Raw genomic sequence first — 17,837 nt, forward strand, 5'->3', positions numbered from 1 at the left:
CTCTTTGTGACAGTCCGAGGAATTCTCCAGTGAGTAGCCTTTCCCTTCTCAAGGTGATCTTCCCAACCAGGGATCGAACCCAGGTCTGCCGCATTGCGGGGGTAGATTCTTTACGAGCTGAGCTACAGGGAAGCCCGACAGTTGGGGAGTGTCTGTTCCCGCCGGTGTAAGGGTTAGCCTGTGCATCATACACTTAGGAAATAACGAGTTTCCCGCAGAAGGATGGAGACCCTGGACCCGGACCCAGGTGGGAAGGCTGAAGGAGGGAAAACCCGTGCTCCGACGCGGTCGGCTGGGAGCAGAGGCTCGGAGAGGAGCTGCGTAATAATGGGCGTGAAGTCAGGGCTGCGCAGGGGGAGCTGGCGCCAGGGCAAGTTGGGCGTGGCACGAAAGGGTTGGCGAGAAGCCATGTGGAAGTCGTTCCAAGGAGACTCGGTGAGCCACCGACTTCAGGATGCCCAGAAAGACCAGGATGCCAAGTAGACTAGGGATCCGGACCAGGGGCGGGGGCGGATACGCCCCGCGTGCTCCCGCGCCCAATCAGCGACGAGCCAACTGGGGTGGCGGGACACGCCCCCTGCTCCGCGCCTCTTCCCGGCAGCCTCGCGGACCCGGCGCCCATCTGCGCCGGCGCAGTTTGCAGGCCCTGCCCCATCGCCCTCCGGCCCGCGCTTCCTGTCCCCAACATGGCAGCTCCCTGTGTGTCCTGCGGCGCAGCAGTTTCCTACCGGCTCTTTCTTGCGGGTAGGGTTAGCTTCGCCCGGGAACAAGGCCTCTGGAAAGCCGCGGCTTCTGGGCTGCAGACAGGTCCCAGATGCCAGGTAAGGCTTGAGAAAGGTGGCACTGCTCGTCCCTGTAGCACGCGGTGTGGCCAGGCGCCTCCAGAGTCTTTAGTTTCTCTGAGGATCTTTAGTTGCTGGGTGCCAGATCTCTTTAGTTGCGGCATATGAGGTCTAGTTCCCTGGCGGGAGATCGAACCCCGGCCCCCAGCATTGGGAGCCGGAGCCTGTGGGATCTTAGGTGGTCAACAGAGGTCTCAGGTAAACAAGGTGGAATTGCCTTGCAACGGCCAACCTTTGAGGTTGTGGCTGGTTTTCTCAGGGTGCAGTGAGGGGGAACTTATCTGAGACAGAAACAGAGCGACCCCTCCCTTGACTTGTCCCCTGGGTGGATTATGGGTTCAGCCCTGGCCCCCGAGACCCCGATCAAGAGGGTGGAGGTGGATGAGAACTGGACTCCTGCAGTGGCCCAAAGACTAAATGCAGGAGGTCATACAGTGGAGAGGAGAGAGAAACATTTCTAAAGTGTCTTGCTTCTGAGCAGTTTCCATTCTGTTAATTTTCTCGGTAGTATGTCTCTGATTGATGGAGACCAGAACTTGTAAGTTACATTTAATCCTGGGGCCAGTGGGAAGCCAGGATTCTAGCTTCACAACTGGTTGGATGATAATGCCATTTACTGACATGGGACCTGAATAAAAGGAACAAAATTTGAGAGGGAAAAAAACGAGCTTAGTTTTGGAAATAATTGTATTTATTGCATAGTTATATTTGTGGTGTCCAAGTGGACCCAAAGAGAGGCAAGCCATAGTTCAAGAAGAGAGCTGGTTTACAAGTCCTCTGTTACCTTGTGTGTGATAATTAATGGATTAGATCATTTGGGGGAATGTGCAGTCAGTGAGGAAAAAGAAGAAGGACCAGACCCTGAAGGACAAACAGTAGAGAAAGAAGGGCCCCCAGGAGATTGGGAATGACCTACCAAAGAAGTAGGAGAAAAACCAGGCAGTGTGGAGTCATAGAAAACAGGAGAATGTTGCAAGGAGGGAAAGTGATTAGCAGTACCTGATATTGTAGAGAAGTCAAGTACTATGATCAAAAACTGTTGAAAAAAGGAATACTGTCTTTTTTCATTTTTTCTTCTACATTTTAGCTCACAGCAACCGATCCATCCGCTCATTTACCCATCAAACATTTGTTTTTATTGTTTTTTAACTGGAAAATAGGCTGGAAGTTTTTATTTTCTCATGCATCTCTTTTGAGTATATCCTTTTGTATATACACAATTATCTGTGAAAGGTACTGTAGGTTACAGAATGTCTTTATTGTTGACAGTGTGGGGGAGGCGGCCAAGAGTATTTTTTTCCCTCCCTGGAACTCCCAAACTTGCTAATGCATGTATCCTTCTGTGTCTTTCTTTATGTTTTTTAAATTACATACAGACATACATGAAATGCTTTTTTTTTTTTAAAGAATGGAGTCTTTTCTACTTTTTGTTTCTTTACCTAACATGTATAGTACAAGTCTCTCCAATTATTATTATTATTAAACACCTATTATGTGTCTTTGTTGTTAGTTGCTCAGTCATGTCCAACTCTTTGCAAACCACATGGACTGTAGCCCACTAGCTCTGTCCAAGGAGTTCTCTAGGCAAGAATACTGGAGTGGGTTGCCATTTCCTTTTCCAGAGGTTCTTCCCAACCCAGGCATCGAACCCTCATCTCCTACATTGCAGGCAGATTCTTTACCACTGAGTCACGATGGAAGCCTTCTTACAGAGGGTATTTTTACTTTTTGTTTATTAAGTATAAGTGTGTTCCAGATAGTGATATGAGCAGTAGCTATTACTATGAGTCACAGTCAGAAACGTTTGAGAGACACTGATGCAACAAGGAAAAAGAAATAAGTTCTGTTAAACTGCGACTCCTGGGTGCTCGCTTGGGAGCCTCTGCGATGGGTTTTCTCCTTTGTACCAGAACTGTGGAATCCATGTTTCACATCAATGCTTCAGTACAAGTGCAGATATCTGGGTGTCCCAAATTTGAGTGGAGGAGGGAATATTACTTATGAATGGCCAGATTTTTCTAGTTTTAAACCTGTGAATATCAAGGATCTGCGCACAGTGTACTGTGAGATTTGTAAAGGTAAATACAGAAGAGCACAGACATGCAGAGCCTAATACACATGAGCTGAAATGGATAGAATGACAGCATCCTCTCGAGAAGGTAATGGGAGAGTCTGCCAGGAGTTACATGAGAAAAGAGGGATTCTGTTCCAGGAAGATGCAGTAGGTACCCAAGCACCAGAGATGTGCAGTCAGTGGATTCTGGCAACGACAAATAATTGGTTCTAGCAACTACACTTGGTATAATAACTGATGAGAGAATGGCGAGACGGGATTACAAAGTGTTTTGCTATGCTAAGATAATTGATTTTTTTTATTTATTTTAATTGGAGGCTAATTACTTTACAATGTTGTGGTGGTTTTTGCCATACACTGACATGGATCAGCCACGGGTGTACATGTGTTCCCCATTCCCCCGATCCTGAACCCCACCTCCCTCCCCATCCCTCTCCCTCCCACCTCCCTCCCTATCCCATCCCTCCCGGTTGTCCCAGTGCACTGGCTTTGAATGCCCTATTTTATGCATTGAACTTGAACTGGTCATCTATTTCAAATATGGTAATGTACATGTTTCAGTGCTATTCTCTCAAATCATCCCACCCTCGCCTTCTCCCAGAGTCCAAAAGTCTGTTCTTTATATCTGTGTCTCTTTTGCTGTCTCGCATATAGGGTCGCCATTACCATCTTTCTAAATTCCATATGTGTGCATTAATATACTGTATTGGTGTTTTTCTTTCTGACTTACTTTCTTCTGACTTACTTTCTGATTTACTTTCTTTCTGACTTACTCTGTAAAATAGGCTCCAGTTTCGTCTATCTCATTAGAACTGACTCAAATGCATTCTTTTTTATAGCTGAGTAATACTCCATTGTGTATATGTACCACAACTTTCTTATCTATTCGTCTGCCAATGGACATTTAGGTTGCTTACATGTCCTAGCTGTCGTAAACAGTGCCGCATGGAACATTGGGGTACACATGTCTCTTTTACTGTCACAAATAAAAGTAGTTTTGGCTTTGTTATAAGTAGTTGACAGTCATGGTGTAATACAAAGGTTATCCACGAATTCTTAACGCCTATCAATATAATTTTCTGTAGGAATGCTCATTTAGCTTTCCGTAATTATGACATTCACGATAGGAAAAAGCAGTAGGCCAATCTCTATTTTGAAAACTGTTACTACAAACACCAGCATGTCCTCTTGATTTTCTACTGAGCACTTTCTAAGTTTGTACTGAGCCAACAAGTCTTTGTTGATCGGACTGTCAGCCAGAGAAGAATGCTGGATGATACTCGATGGCTTAGCGCTTGTGTATTTTGCTTTTACTGCAAAAAACATTGCTGCCTCTGTCTTAAGGATCTGTTCTTTTCATCTCTCATCTTGTGGGCTCCTGGAGGTTATAATGTTCTGTGTTTATCACAGCATCCAGTTTGTTTTCAGTAGTCTTAATACTACTGGCAAATTCCTCAAAAGTCTTTGCAAAGCAGATTTGAAAATTGACCGGTGTTTGTAGCAGATGCTTTATACAGCTGTGTGCATTAGTTGTGTTTTCCCCCCAGATAATTTTTGAATTTTTTAAAATTCGATTTTGTTAGCAATGGGAAAGGAAAGCCCTTTGGTAGCAAAGATGTTTTAGTGTGTCCCTTGTCACTTTAATTATGGAAAACACTGGGTCATTAAAACTTTCATTTTCCTCATGTAGTTTACAAAGTTCTTATTTAAAGAAAACTTGATAGTCGTTGCTACCTCTCTTTCCTTATAAAACAGAGTAAGTGAACTTTCTTGTACTCGCCTCTATTGTTGTAATTGGGGTGTTGCTGCTAAGTCGCTTCAATCGTGTCCGACTCTGTGCGACCCCGTAGACGGCAGCCCACCAGGCTCCCCCGTCCCTGGGATTCTCCAGGCAAGAACACTGGAGTGGGTTGCCATTTCCTTCTCCAATGCTTGAAAGTGAAAAGTGAAGGTGAAGTTGCTCAGTCGTGTCCGACCCTCAGCAACCCCATGGACTGCAGCCTACCAGGCTCCTCCGCCCATGGGATTTTCCAGGCAAGAGTACTGGAGTGGGGTGCCATTGCCTTCTCCGAATTGGGGTGTTGAGTGATTATTTATTGCTGTATAGCAAATTAACCTCAAATATAGCAGCTTGAAACAACAGATATTTCCCTCGTGGACTCTGTGAGTCAGGATTCCAGGCACAGTTGCACTGGGCCTTCTGCTCAAGGTCTCCCGCAAGGCAGCAGCCCATGGTCATCTCAGGCCAGGGGTGGAAATCTGCTGCCCACATGCTCAGTGTGGGTGTGGGCAGGATTCACATCCTTGCAGCTGTTGTGCTGGCTGTTGGCCAGAGACCACCCTCAGTTCTTGGCCTGTGGACCTCTGGGGGGCAGCTCACCACGTCTTGCTTTCCTCGGTCTGATCAAGAGAGAGAAGAGGGGGAGGAGAGTCTTGTAACCTGACCTCAGAAGTGTCCTTCTGCTTTGTCAGGGTATTCTGTTCATGAGAAGCGCACACCAGGTCTCTGTCTTCTGCTTGCTGCTTTCTGTCTGCATGTACACAGGCTTATTTTAAGGGGAGTGGTGTTTCTCTTTGGGCTTCCCAGGTGGCGCTAGTGGTGAATAATCCCCCTGTCAGTGCAGGAGACACAGGTTCCATCTTGGGTTGGAAGATCCCCTGGAGGAGGGCACGGCAACCACTCCAGTTTTCTTGCCTGGAGAATCCCAACGGACAGAGGAGCCTGGCAGGTTACAGTTCATGGGATGCAAAGAGTCAGACAAGACTGAGGATGCACTGTACCGTTTAACCCTCATTCACTATATGTCAAGTCCCACAGCAGCTGACATTGACCAGTCGGTATCAAATGTGGATATTTCTAGCAGATAATGGAAGTAGCATATCACCCAGTTTTTTTTATTATTATTTTTAATGTGTTGAAATGTTAGTAGTTTAAACTTCTTTGTGAGCATAGGCTTTTAAAAGCAAGCTTTATCTCGTCTCCAGGCTCCTGTCAATTGGGTACCGTCCTAAAAAGACAATTGTTTGAAATGTCTTCTTTTATTTAGAGACAGTGGCCTATAAGATCATTGTTTAACTTAAAATCTTGTCTTTCCATTTGTATTTTCTGCTAGATATTAAGGCTCAAACATTCCCCGGCTGTAACAACAAAGAAAAATGTTGCAGCCTTAAGACGTGAAAGTTACACGGTGGACTTTATTAAAAAGCAGATTGAAGAGTTCAACATCGGGAAGAGACACTTGGCCAACATGATGGGGGAGGACCCAGAAACTTTTACCCAGGAGGATGTTGATGTAAGTGCAGTGCTTGTTCTGGGAATCACGGGAACAAGGGCAGATCTTTGTTTTTCTAATATTTTTCAGTGAAACATGACTTCTTAACAGTAAAGCCTTTAAACGAAGTGTTAGATGTCAGTTAAAATTCACAAGAATCAGAGATTTTTTTTTATTATACTTTAAAGGATACAAGTTATTTGTTTATTTATTGCATTCAGTTCAGTTCAGTTGCCAGTCGTGTCCGACTCTTTGCGACCCCATGAATCACAGCACGCCAGGCCTCCCTGTCCATCACCAACTCCTGGAGTTCACTCAAACTCACGTCCATCGAGTCGGTGATGCCATCCAGCCATCTCATCCTCTGTCGTCCCCTTCTCCTCCTGCCCCCAATCCCTCCCAGCATCAGAGTCTTTTCCAATGAGTCAACTCTTCGCATGAGGTGGCCAAAGTACTGGAGTTTCAGCTTCAGCATCATTCCTTCCAAAGAAATTGACTTGTTAAACTAGGGGCTTCCCTGGTGGCTCTGAGTAAAGAACCTGCCTGCCAGTGCAGGAGCCAAATGAGACATGGGTTTGATCCCTGGGTTGGGGAGACCCCCTGGAGAAGGAAATGGCAGCCCACTCCAGTATTCTTGCTGACATTTCTGGAAAATCCCATGGACAGAGAACCCTGGCAGGCTACAGCCCATGGGGTCACAATGAGCGGGACCTGACTGAGTGACTGAACACACCTAGTTAAGTCTGGCTCACTGTGTAATTTTACATAGGAAAATTGGGTGCCACTGTATTCACATTAAACCATCTGTTATTATTTTATGTGTTTTAGAGATTGGGTTTTCCTTATTATTAATACTTAGCCAGTTGCTAAAATAATGATCACTGAAATCATTTATGAAATTCATTTAGGCAAAAATAATGAAGATGTAAAACAATTTTTTGCACATATTAAAATAGCTAACTTTTTTTGTTAAGAAGTTTAAAAAAGATATATATTGGTGTCTTTCATCTAGAGTATCCTTCTTATATTATTTAGAGATATCTAAAAGATTCTGTCATTCAGTCAGGTAGAAGCAGTATTATTAGTTCTGCCCCTTAAAAGATTGAGTTGTTTTCCAGAGAAGATGTGTTTAAAATCTTGCTGTAAGTGTGAGAGGGCACAGCTTTCCTGTACTTTTAAAACTGTGTGTGTGTGTTCAGTGAAAGTAAGTTGATAATATTTTGTATCGTTGTGCTAATTGAACATAATAAAAATCCTCTTTAGAGTTAGCCAATAAAGTAGTGAAATCATGAATTAATATGAAAAAAACATACACTATCTTCTTTTAAAATATGTAGAACCTTTTCAAAAAAAATATGTAGAAGCTGGATTTCTTGTGAGGAATATAGATGGAGAACTTTGTTACTAATCTTTCTTTAGAAGAGAAATTTGTTGTAGTTGAAGTGATGTTGTAGAAACATACAGAAGCTGGCGTTAGGAGAGTCCTTGCAGTGTCGTGGACTTACCCGTGTAGCAAGTCACAGCATCGTCACTTGGTTTCCCCATCTCTGAAAGAATAACTCCTGTTTGCAACCTCAGAATCTAAGGAGCAGGAGACTAATGTGTTGTGTCGTTGCTCTCATTGCCATTTGCTGTGATAAATAAAATCCACCGTGACTTGAGTCAGTCACCAGTGCTCCAGTGGCCTCGGTCGCATGACTCTCCATGAGGCGGTGTGTTGGGGAGAAGCCTCTGCGGTCCCGTCGGGAACGTGGATTCATCCTGGGGCCGCTTCATCCCGAGAGCACTCTGTGCTGTGGGCTGGGGCGTGCTCTCGCCTGGCCCGCGTCTGGGAGCCCGTGCGGAAATGGGAACCCTTCTCTGTGACGCAGTGCCACTGCCTTCCACTTTACTGCCGCTGACTGACCAGCTTTACCAAGTCTCACACTTCATGTCCGTTGACTTTTGTGGCGTTGTATTAAACTCTTTGTCATTAGATTAGACGCTAAAGCAGAAGAGGATAGTGACAACCAACCATTACCAAAGCCTTGAAATTGTATGAAAGTGAAAGTGAAGTTGCTCAGTCATGTCAGACTCTTTGTGACCCCATGGACTGTAGCCTACCAGGCTGTCCTGTCCATGGCATTTTCCAGGCAAGAATACTGGAGTGGGTTGCCATTTCCTTCTCCAGGAGATCTTCCCAACCCAGGGATTGAACCTGGGTCGCCCGCGTTGTAGGCAGACGCTTTACCATCTAAGCCACCAGAGAAGTCATGTATCATTTTATAATTCCTGTTTCCATTTATGTTTCTGAAACTATTCTTTCTGCAAGAGGTTTGGCTGTGTGTATCACCAGAAAGAGACAGTATAGTTGATGGGTCTTCTTTAACATTTCCATACTGACAAAATGCTTGTTTCTAAGGACAAAAATAAATAATTTGATATCCAAAGTTCAGTTCAGTTCAGTCGCTCAGTTGTGTCCGACTCTTTGTGACCCCATGAACTACAGCACACCAGGCCTCCCTGTCCATCACCAACTCCCGGAGTTTACTCAAACTCATATCCATTGAGTCAGTGATGCCATCCAACCATCTCATCCTCTGTCATCCCCTTCTCCTCCTGCCCTCAATCTTTCCCAGCGTCAGGGTCTTTTCAAATGAGTCAGCTCTTCGCATCAGGTGGCCAAAGTTTTGGAGTTTCAGCTTCAGCATTAGTCCTTCCAATGAATATTCAGGACTGATTTCCTTTAGGAAGGACTGATTGCATCTCCTTGCAATCCAAGGGACTCTCAAGAGTCTTCTCCAACACCACAGTTCAAAAGCATCAATTCTTCGGCACTCAGCTTTTTTTATAGTCCAACTCTCACATCCATACATGACCACTGGAAAAACCATAGCCCTGACTATATGGACCTTTGTTGGCAAAGTAATGTCTCTGCTTTTCAATATGCTGTCTAGGTTGATCACAACTTTCCTTCCAAGGAGTAAGCGTCTTTCAATTTCATGGCTGCAGTCACCATCTGCAGTGATTTTGGAGCCCCAAAAAACAAAGTCTGCCACTATTTCTACTCTTTCCCTCTATTTGCCATGAAGTGATGGAACCGGATGCCATGATCTTAGTTTTCTGAATGTTGAGCTTTAAGCCAACTTTTTCACTCTCCTTTTTCACTTTCATCAAGAGACTCTTTAGTTCTTCTTCACTTTCTGCCATAGGGTGGTGTCATCTGCATATCTGAGGTTATTGATATTTCTCCCAGCAGTCTTGATTCCAGCTTGTGCTTCCTCCAGCCCAGCGTTTCTCATTATGTGCTCTGCATATAAGTTAAATAAGTAGGGTGACAATATACAGCCTTGACATACTCCTTTTCCTATTTGGAACCAGTCTGTTGTTCCATGTCCAGTTCTAACTGTTGCTTCCTGACCTGCATATGGGTTTCTCAAGAGGCAGGTCAGGTGGTCTGGTATTCCCATCTCCTTCAGAATTTTCCACAGTTGATTGTGATCCACACAGCTTTGGCATAGTCAATAAAGTTAGGAAAATATTTTTAAAAATATTAATTTATTTGACCATGTCAGCTGTTAGTTGCAGCGTGGAGGGCCTTTCATTGTGGTACACAGACTCTGCACTTGCCATGCGTGTGGCTTCAGTTGGTCCACGGCATGTGGCATCTTAGTTCCCCAACCAGGGAAGGAACCTGTGCCTCTTGCATTGGCAGGTGGATTCCTAACCACTGGACCACCAGGGAAGTCCAAAGGGAGAGAAACTCACTTTTCATCGTTATCTGTAACAAAGAATACCGCCACTTACTGAAACCTCCTGTGTGTGCTCACGATGCATCACTGTGTTTCATCTTCAGAAAAACCTCACAGGGCAGGTGTTTATTGTTGCCGATGCCAAGACTATACAAGGCATTCACCCAAAGTCTGCTGTTCCCATGCTTTCAAAGATTTGATTTGGATAATACTTTCTACAATCAGATGCAGCCTCCCTGCCTTACTTAGTAGAACACGGTGAGCGCAATGGACCTTTCAGAGCCGCAGGATTTTCCTTTCTGGGATGGTTGTCAGACTGTGGGGTCCCTGAGGACGTGTTGTCCCTGTACTGGATAACCTGGCACTGCCCTTCTTCCATGCCAACGTGTCCATCTCTGCTTCTGCTTCTTGGCGCTCCTTCACCTGCCTGCCTTTGGCACAGCTCAGGTTGTTAGGTGTGTGAGTTAGAACCAAGAGCCCCTGGACTCGGCATGAGGACCCATATGCCCTTCCTTCTAAGTAAAATCACAGATTTATGTCAGCTCATTTATAGGCCTTTTTCATTGGCTTCTAGGTTTACAACTTTATTCCAGAAGGTTGAGCTGGACTAGAAGTCTGGCCTCTGGCCTCAGTGAAAGAAGCATATATAACGTAAAAGTATGAAAACTACACCTCGCTAATCTTGCATGTTGGTATACCCTTAATTTAATAAGCCTTTAAAAAAAGAGTGCTGAGGTGGATTAGTGAACTGAAGAAGAAATGTCATCGGTAGAATTTATGAATAAAAATAATTCTGCTTGTCACTGTTGATATTTAAAGTTACATTATTTAGAAATTTTATTATTATTAATAAAGCTCCAGCATTGTATATCTGCTGGAAATGTTTTTGCAAAATATTTAATGCTGAATTTATATGAAAAATACCCTGTTAGTTGGTAAAATAGCAAATTCACTAGAAAGAAATTAGGTGTAGACGTTCTCCATTTCAAAATAGTTTGAATTTTGTCTAACTTCTTCAGTTATATTGAAAAGAAAGGAGCCGCGCACCATTCTTCATTCCCAAATCACTGGTGCTGCTGGTGACAGGAAAAGCAGTCCCTCTGACGAGCAGCGTGCTGTGCTGTGCTCAGTCGCTCAGTTGTGTCTGACTCTTTGCAGCCCCATAGACTGTAGCCTGCCAGGCTTCTCTGTCCGTGGGATTCCAGAGGCAAGAATACTGCAGTGGGTTGCCATGCCCTCCTCCAGGGGATCTTCCCAATCCAAGGATTGAACCCAAGTCTCCTGCATTGGCAGGCAGGTCCTTTACCACTGAGCTGCCAGGGAACCCCGTGACGAGCAGTGGTAGTCTGTGTATGTGGCATCTTGCTGAAAAAGTACTTAAATGCATGCTAAATATTTTGAAGGTAGACCTTAATGGTGTGGACCTCAACTCCTGTGCCATAAATCTTTCCCAGGTGACTGCCAGATGTTGATCAGACGAGTGTTCTCATCTGAGAATACTGTGCGCTGGGTTGGGGTGGTCGGGGGTGGTAGTGTCTGTCAGATGAACACTGAGTTGCGTGGGGTTGTAATTCAATGTCAAGCAGTTGTAGTTTGGCCAAGAGAGAGTCTTTTTGTACAGAAACTGAGAAATAGCCCCGTCATATATAACAGGAGTGGGGTAGAAATATTTTCTGCAAATCTTGACCCAGGGCTGCAGACTGGTCAGGTGAGTGGTGGTCAGGGCCCCAGAAATCATAGACACAGTCACATGTTGCTTGCTGGAGTAGACAGACCTTTGTAGTATTGCTGACTGACTCTTAACCCTTTTTGATGGTTCACATGGATCATCAAAATTCCTTTTCTCAAAGTCATGCTGCAAATACACAAAAAGGTGAGGACCACCAGTATTTGCATCTTTCTTTTTGATTCAGCATATCAGTTTTAAGTTTGGAGATATTTGAGTTATCCTAAATATTACAGATACAGAATTGCACTTGCATTTACTAATGAGTGTATTTGGGAATTAAAAGTTAAGTTCTGCGTTAATTGAGAAATTCAGGAAAAAAGCCAGCAAATTGATATATAATACTGCTGAAGTCTACCAATTACTTTTTAATTGGTATTATAGACCTCCTTCCGAAACCTGAGTGTTTTATTCTCCTAAGTGCGAATCTGCTGTGTGAAGTTTCTCTAATTGATTTGCTGTGCCCATTCCATTTGATGTATCATTTTTCACAATATTTCATAATTTGTGCTCACTTCTAATGAACAGAGTCGTTAGGACAGGCATGTCTAAGTACAACTGACAGCCAACATTAGGTGCCAGATGCAGTTTATAAAGCTGTGTAGCGCTGCAGAGAACAGTTTAAATAAATTAGCACCTGTACATTAGTCTCACTTGCTGGTAATTTATAAGCGAATCAGTAGAGATGACATGTAGGTAAGTCATTGATCACGTTAACAGCTGCAGACCCACTGCCCAGCTGGGATCCCTAATTAATAGGGATTGCAGTCCTGACCCAGGGCTTCCATGTCCCGCATGGCATCTGCAGTCCTTTCATACTTTGACATAAAGCCTGAGAATATATACTTACATATTTAGCCTTCATGGGAGGGAACACTCCAGTCACCAGTATTATCATGAAACTTTGAAGATGTAAGCAGCATGTTTACAAATGAGGAATACCTACTTTACTCTGTGACACTTGGGTTAATTTGTTTTTTTTACATTCTTTTGTTTTGGGTTTAGATAAGCCACGCTGTAGTCTTATACATTTCTAAAGGACTCTATGTTGCTGTCGTTCGGTCGCTGAGTCGTGTCTAACTCTGCGACCCCATGGGCTATCGCCTGGCAGGCTTCTCTGTCCATGGGATTCTCCAGGCAAGAATATTGGAATGGGTTGCCATGCCCTCCTCCAGGGGATCTTCCAGACTCAGAGATCGAACCCAAGGCTCCTCCTGCATTGCAGGCAGATTCTTTACCTCCGGGCCACCAGGGGAGGCCCTGACGGAACTCATCCATGTTGTCTTCTGGTACTGGTTTGACTTCGTTTTCCACCTTTGGCTCTCTGACTCATCTGGAGTTTACTCAGATATGTGGTGTAAGGTTTGGGTCCAGTTTTATCTTTTCCATTTGGCGACCACTTGTCTCAACATCATTTATGAAATAAAAAGTCCACCTTCTGCAGAGAAGGAGAGAGAGGAGCCCCTGGTTTTTTCAAAAAGAAAAAAATTCACAAAAGTAGCACTCTGGTGTTTGACCTGAGGTTTGTTGTGGTTTTTTGTTTTTTAGTGTTGGTTTTATTGCCAGAAGGCAGAATGAGTAAAATTTGACCCAGAGACACACCTAGGCTCCTTAATGTAATTGAATTTGCCCCCCCAGAATTTATAGGCCCTACTTCTAGGGACAGGATCTGGTCTAGCACATTTTCTTTAAAAAAAAAAAAAAAATTTCTTTGATTGCTTCGAGCCTTGATTGTGGCATGTGGGATCTAGTTCCCTGACCAGAGATTGAACCCGAGCCCCTGCATTGGGAGCACAGAGTTTAGTCCCTGGACCACCAGGGACGTCCCCAGCATGTTTTCTGTGCAGAAGAAACAGGTTCTGAAAGAAGAGTGCTGGTGCTGCAGGGGCTGCCAGTCCATCCCAAACTCAGGGAGGGTGTAGGGTCCACAGGCTTTTCATCTGATGATGTGCAGCAGAGATGAAGACCCGTGCTCTTTGTGTTTGCTTTTCCCTCTGATTGTGAGGAGGGTGCTGGAGAAGACTGCAGGGGCTTACGTGGTCCCTCTCAGTTTGGGGGCAGTACTGCCCCCAGGAGGTGAAAGGCGTTGGAAACGTGTGGGGGCGAGATTTGTAAGAGCACTGGGTATGTTCCTGGCGGAGGTTTTGGGAGAAGGACCAGGGATGACAGAATGACCCGCTGTATGGGGGAAGTTAGCCTACAGGGCAGCCTCACGTTCACAATGCCAAGAGCACCCCATTGAGAAGCAGGCTCTGAAGAGAACGCGCTTGGGAAAACATAGTTGAAAAGCCTCTCCCAAGTTCGAGGAAAAGTTCAGAGAGCTTCTGAAAACATCCAGGTGTCACGGTGGCGGGGGATCCGGCCTGCCCTTTGGGGAATGTATGTGTGGTGGTTTTATTAATTCACTTAAAAGACTGCACAGTGAGATGCACGTGAAACCCTTGGTTCACTATCTGGCACGTAGTAAGCACTCAGTTACTATTAGTCATAAACGTGAACTTGATTTTACAACTGGTGTTAATTTTGTGTGTCTTTTCAGAAGGCGATCACTTACCTTTTTCCCAGTGGTTTGTTTGAGAAGCGAGCCCGGCCCATAATGAAGGTAGTTCTCTATCAATACTTTTTACTAATTTCACTTAGCTTTATATGTTACAGTAATTACCTAATGCATTTTTAATTTGTTTTACAGCATCCCGAAGAGATTTTTCCAAAACAGAGAGGTGAGTTTGTTCAAGAATAAACTAGCTCTTTCTTTCCACAGTGCTGTTAGGTATCCTCAGTCACTCAGGTGTGTGGAAATCTGTGTCATGGTTGTTGTGAAAGAAGTCAGGAATATTTTATAACTAATAATGAATAACTGGACTTTGCAGATTGTTTCCTTTTCACTAAATAATATTAAAATTAGATCAGGTTAGAGTTTACGCCTATACTGATGTCAGTTTATTTGCATTCTGATATGCCTTTTTGAAGAAGAATTGGGTATAGATCTGCTGGAGACAAATTCAGCTTTTTTAAATATGAGAATTTTTAAATGTTCTTCATTTTGTAAGCATATTTTCACTAAGTACAGATTTTTGGTCTTATTTATGTGATCTGTTGTTTCTGATGAGCAGTCAGCCATCACAGTTCTCTTGCCCTCTGTCTTCTCTAGTTTCTAAGATTTTCTCTTTATCTTTTAAATATGTCAACTGAAACTTGGAGAAAGCATGGGGCAAGCTTTAAGGTCACCAGGAAATAGCATATATACTATTTTCTAATTCAGATTAGAAGCTTCTTGGATAAGCTTGGGGGGGAGGTGGGTTGTCAGTTACTTTAAAAAGTATTAAAGCCAGAAATCATTTCTTGAAAACATTTGAAATAGAGATTTGTATTGAGCAGACTTTTGCTGTAACCCTGGAGAGTTTGCCTTTGAGGGTGTGTCTGTCCCTCCTTGTTTCTTTCATGCGTCTTTGCCGCTGATGTGCCATCCAAGGTTTCAGTTTCGGTTTCCTTATGCTGGAGCAAAGAACTTAAACTTCCTTAAGAAATCTGAGAGAGCAATATGTTTATATTTCTGCAGGTGTCCCCCCAACCACACTGAAGTTGAACAAACCTTTTTTTTTTTTTAGTAACTTGCCTTTGAATCTTTCTAAAGCATTCAACTTAGTCTTCAGAGAAGCAGCTACTGTCTTTTTCTGTTTTCACCCAGATTTCATCTGTTTATAGAATACTTAATTCATGTAATTGTAGGAGAGAGTACAATTGTAATAAACACGTTTGGGAATAAACACAACTGACTCTTGGTAAGCGTGTACCTCAGCAGTGAAAATGTGTGGAGACACTGGAGGGCCGCCTTCTGGCCAGAGATGCTCAGTTGGTGGGTGGCATTAGGGTGTTTCAGAGCCAATAAATTGATTGGTAAGAGAGTAGATATTTCTATTAAAAATCAATTTGTTCCAAATTGCTGTTTTTGCTGAATGTTCACCTCTGTTCAAAGCTAGGCATTCTGCCATTCTCTCCTTCACTCTTTTCAGGATAACTTTTATTTTGGATCTTGCTAGAGGTATTTTGAATCTTCTAATAAATATTTTCTGTCTTTTATATTTTCTGAACTCTTACATGTGGTTGATAATAAACTGTGACATCAATTAATAGTTTCTGGGAAGATAATAAATGAAGGCTATATTTAGAATGTAAATCAAAGACACAACTCAGCTTTCTAGAAGTAAAACTGAAGGCATAGCGCACGGTAGCTTACACTTAGAGCTTTTCTGTAGATGATCGTAACGATAGTGATACTCCCCCGTCTTTTAGTGGTTTTTCCATTTTTTTCAGCCTCAGAGGCTCCTCACTTGTGTTCTTCCTCTCTTTGTTCTGAGTCTCTGTTAGTTGCATCTCTTGTGTATCTGCCCCTCTGAGCCTGGCCCTTTGATGTCACACCAGCTCCTCAGTAGCAGGAAGTTTTGCTACTGTCAGCTGGATGTAACCACTGAGATGGCCCTGTGTCCCTGCAGAACGCCCATGTGTTATCCTGGAAACGTGTCCGTGTTGGTAGGATTTCTTACATTTCAGTTAAGTACATTTATCTGTGTTTTGGGGGCTCCCCTGGTGGCTCAGATGGTAAAGAATCCACCTGCAATGCAGGAAACCCAGGTTCGATCCCTGGGTTCGAAAAATCCCCTGGAGATGGGCGTGGCTACCCACTCCAGCATTCCTGGCCTGGAGTATTCCATGGACAGAGGAGCCTGGGCTACCTACAGTCCATGGGGTCACAAAGAGTCAGACACAACTGAGCAAGTAACACTCACTTTCACTTCAAACACTATACCTTTAGAATCAGCTAGAATTTGCCATCTGTCTATTGACCTACTTAACCAATTTTGCTATACTTTGTAAATACAGAACAAATTGATTTGTATGTTAAAAAGTGTCATTGAATTTTAGATTTGAATAGATTATGGCACTTTGAATGTGCTCCCACTCCCCTTATCAAAAGATGGAAGCTTCTAGATTGAGTTAACATAAAATCCTGCTCTGCTGTTTAAAGCAAGTGATTAAAAAATTATTGGGAAAAACAAAGATATGTACCCAGTTGATGACAGAAGCAAAGAGGAACACCTAATACCAGACAGAATGGAACTCAGGGAGCTTAGGGAAGGGTTCAGTGAGGCAGGAATGTTAATTTATATTGATAAAACCTAATATCCATTAAGTGGCTTTGACGACCATGAACCTTTTTGCACCAGATATTTAGCATGGAAACATTTAAAGCAAAAAGCTGTTAACTAAGGCTCTAAAGAATTCGAGTAACACAGCATGATTTTATAGCTACAGATTGAAGTACAAAGAATACATTTTCTATGCAGATGCCAGTGGAATATTAATAGAATTATGATGCAGTAGGTTGTAGAGAAAACCCAACAAATTATAAAAATAGAAATTATGTGGATTAGAACTGTAAAACTTTGGGGTTAAAGTGAAATCAAAATTGAGATTACAGACTGTTCAAAAATATATGACAGTTCATATTAAACCCTATGGGATATGGACAGTGTTTAACACAGAGGCAAACGTATTTATTAAGCTTTGAGAAAGACTAGAAATAAAATGAACAGTAGTCAGTTCAAGAAGGCAGAAAAAGAATGAAATGGATGATTGAATTAAAGGAATTTAAAAGAAAAGGTAGGACAGATAAAACCAACTAACCCTTTGAAAAATTGGTGAAATTGATCAAGTGCTAGCAAGTCTGGTGAATGGAAGAAGAAAACCTAAGAGGAAAACATAATGTCCATAGTGATATTCAGAGGGTATTTAAAAGTATAAAATTGTCATGGGTAACTTGATTCTAATTGATTTGAAAAGTGTCCTGAATAATACAGCAAGTGGTATTTATTGAAACTTAGAGCAGACCAGGTACAGTTCCCAGTGTTGTGCATACATTAACTCATAATTTTCACAACAGCTTTAGTGAGTAGATAACTGTTGTTTTTCTTGTTTTCCGATGTGGGAGGTTAAATGCTATCCATAGCTCCTTTTGCTAAGGTTTCCCTGGTCATCTGTTGGTTGAATGCAGTTCATTCATTTCCTGGTAGATTTTCCAAAAGGGCTCACAGATACAAATTCTTGAGTTTTTAAAATTGTTTTTTCATAGCTTTGATACTTGAAGGACAGCTTCGCTGAAGGAGAAAGTCTCTGGTTCGTACTTCTTTTCTT

General features: G+C 43.1%; 1 protein-coding gene across 2 annotated transcripts in view; it reads left to right on the forward strand.

Annotated features, from left to right (window-relative positions):
* The first annotated feature begins 619 nt into the window (after positions 1-619).
* The window catches only part of MRPS9 (mitochondrial ribosomal protein S9), a 39,078-nt gene continuing 21,860 nt past the window's right edge, over positions 620-17,837 (forward strand). Inside the window, exons 1-4 of one of the 2 annotated variants that reach the window (XM_044925725.2) lie at positions 620-821; positions 6,030-6,209; positions 14,185-14,247; positions 14,335-14,365. In XM_044925725.2, coding sequence (XP_044781660.1) covers positions 687-821; positions 6,030-6,209; positions 14,185-14,247; positions 14,335-14,365 — 409 coding nt within the window. In that variant the 5' untranslated portion in view covers positions 620-686. The remainder of the gene's footprint in view (positions 822-6,029; positions 6,210-14,184; positions 14,248-14,334; positions 14,366-17,837) is intronic. The other variant, XM_006067891.4, reaches the window with a different exon arrangement.

The sequence above is a fragment of the Bubalus bubalis genome, chromosome 12, assembly GCF_019923935.1.
Source record: "Bubalus bubalis isolate 160015118507 breed Murrah chromosome 12, NDDB_SH_1, whole genome shotgun sequence".
Classification (NCBI taxonomy): Eukaryota; Metazoa; Chordata; class Mammalia; order Artiodactyla; family Bovidae; genus Bubalus; species Bubalus bubalis.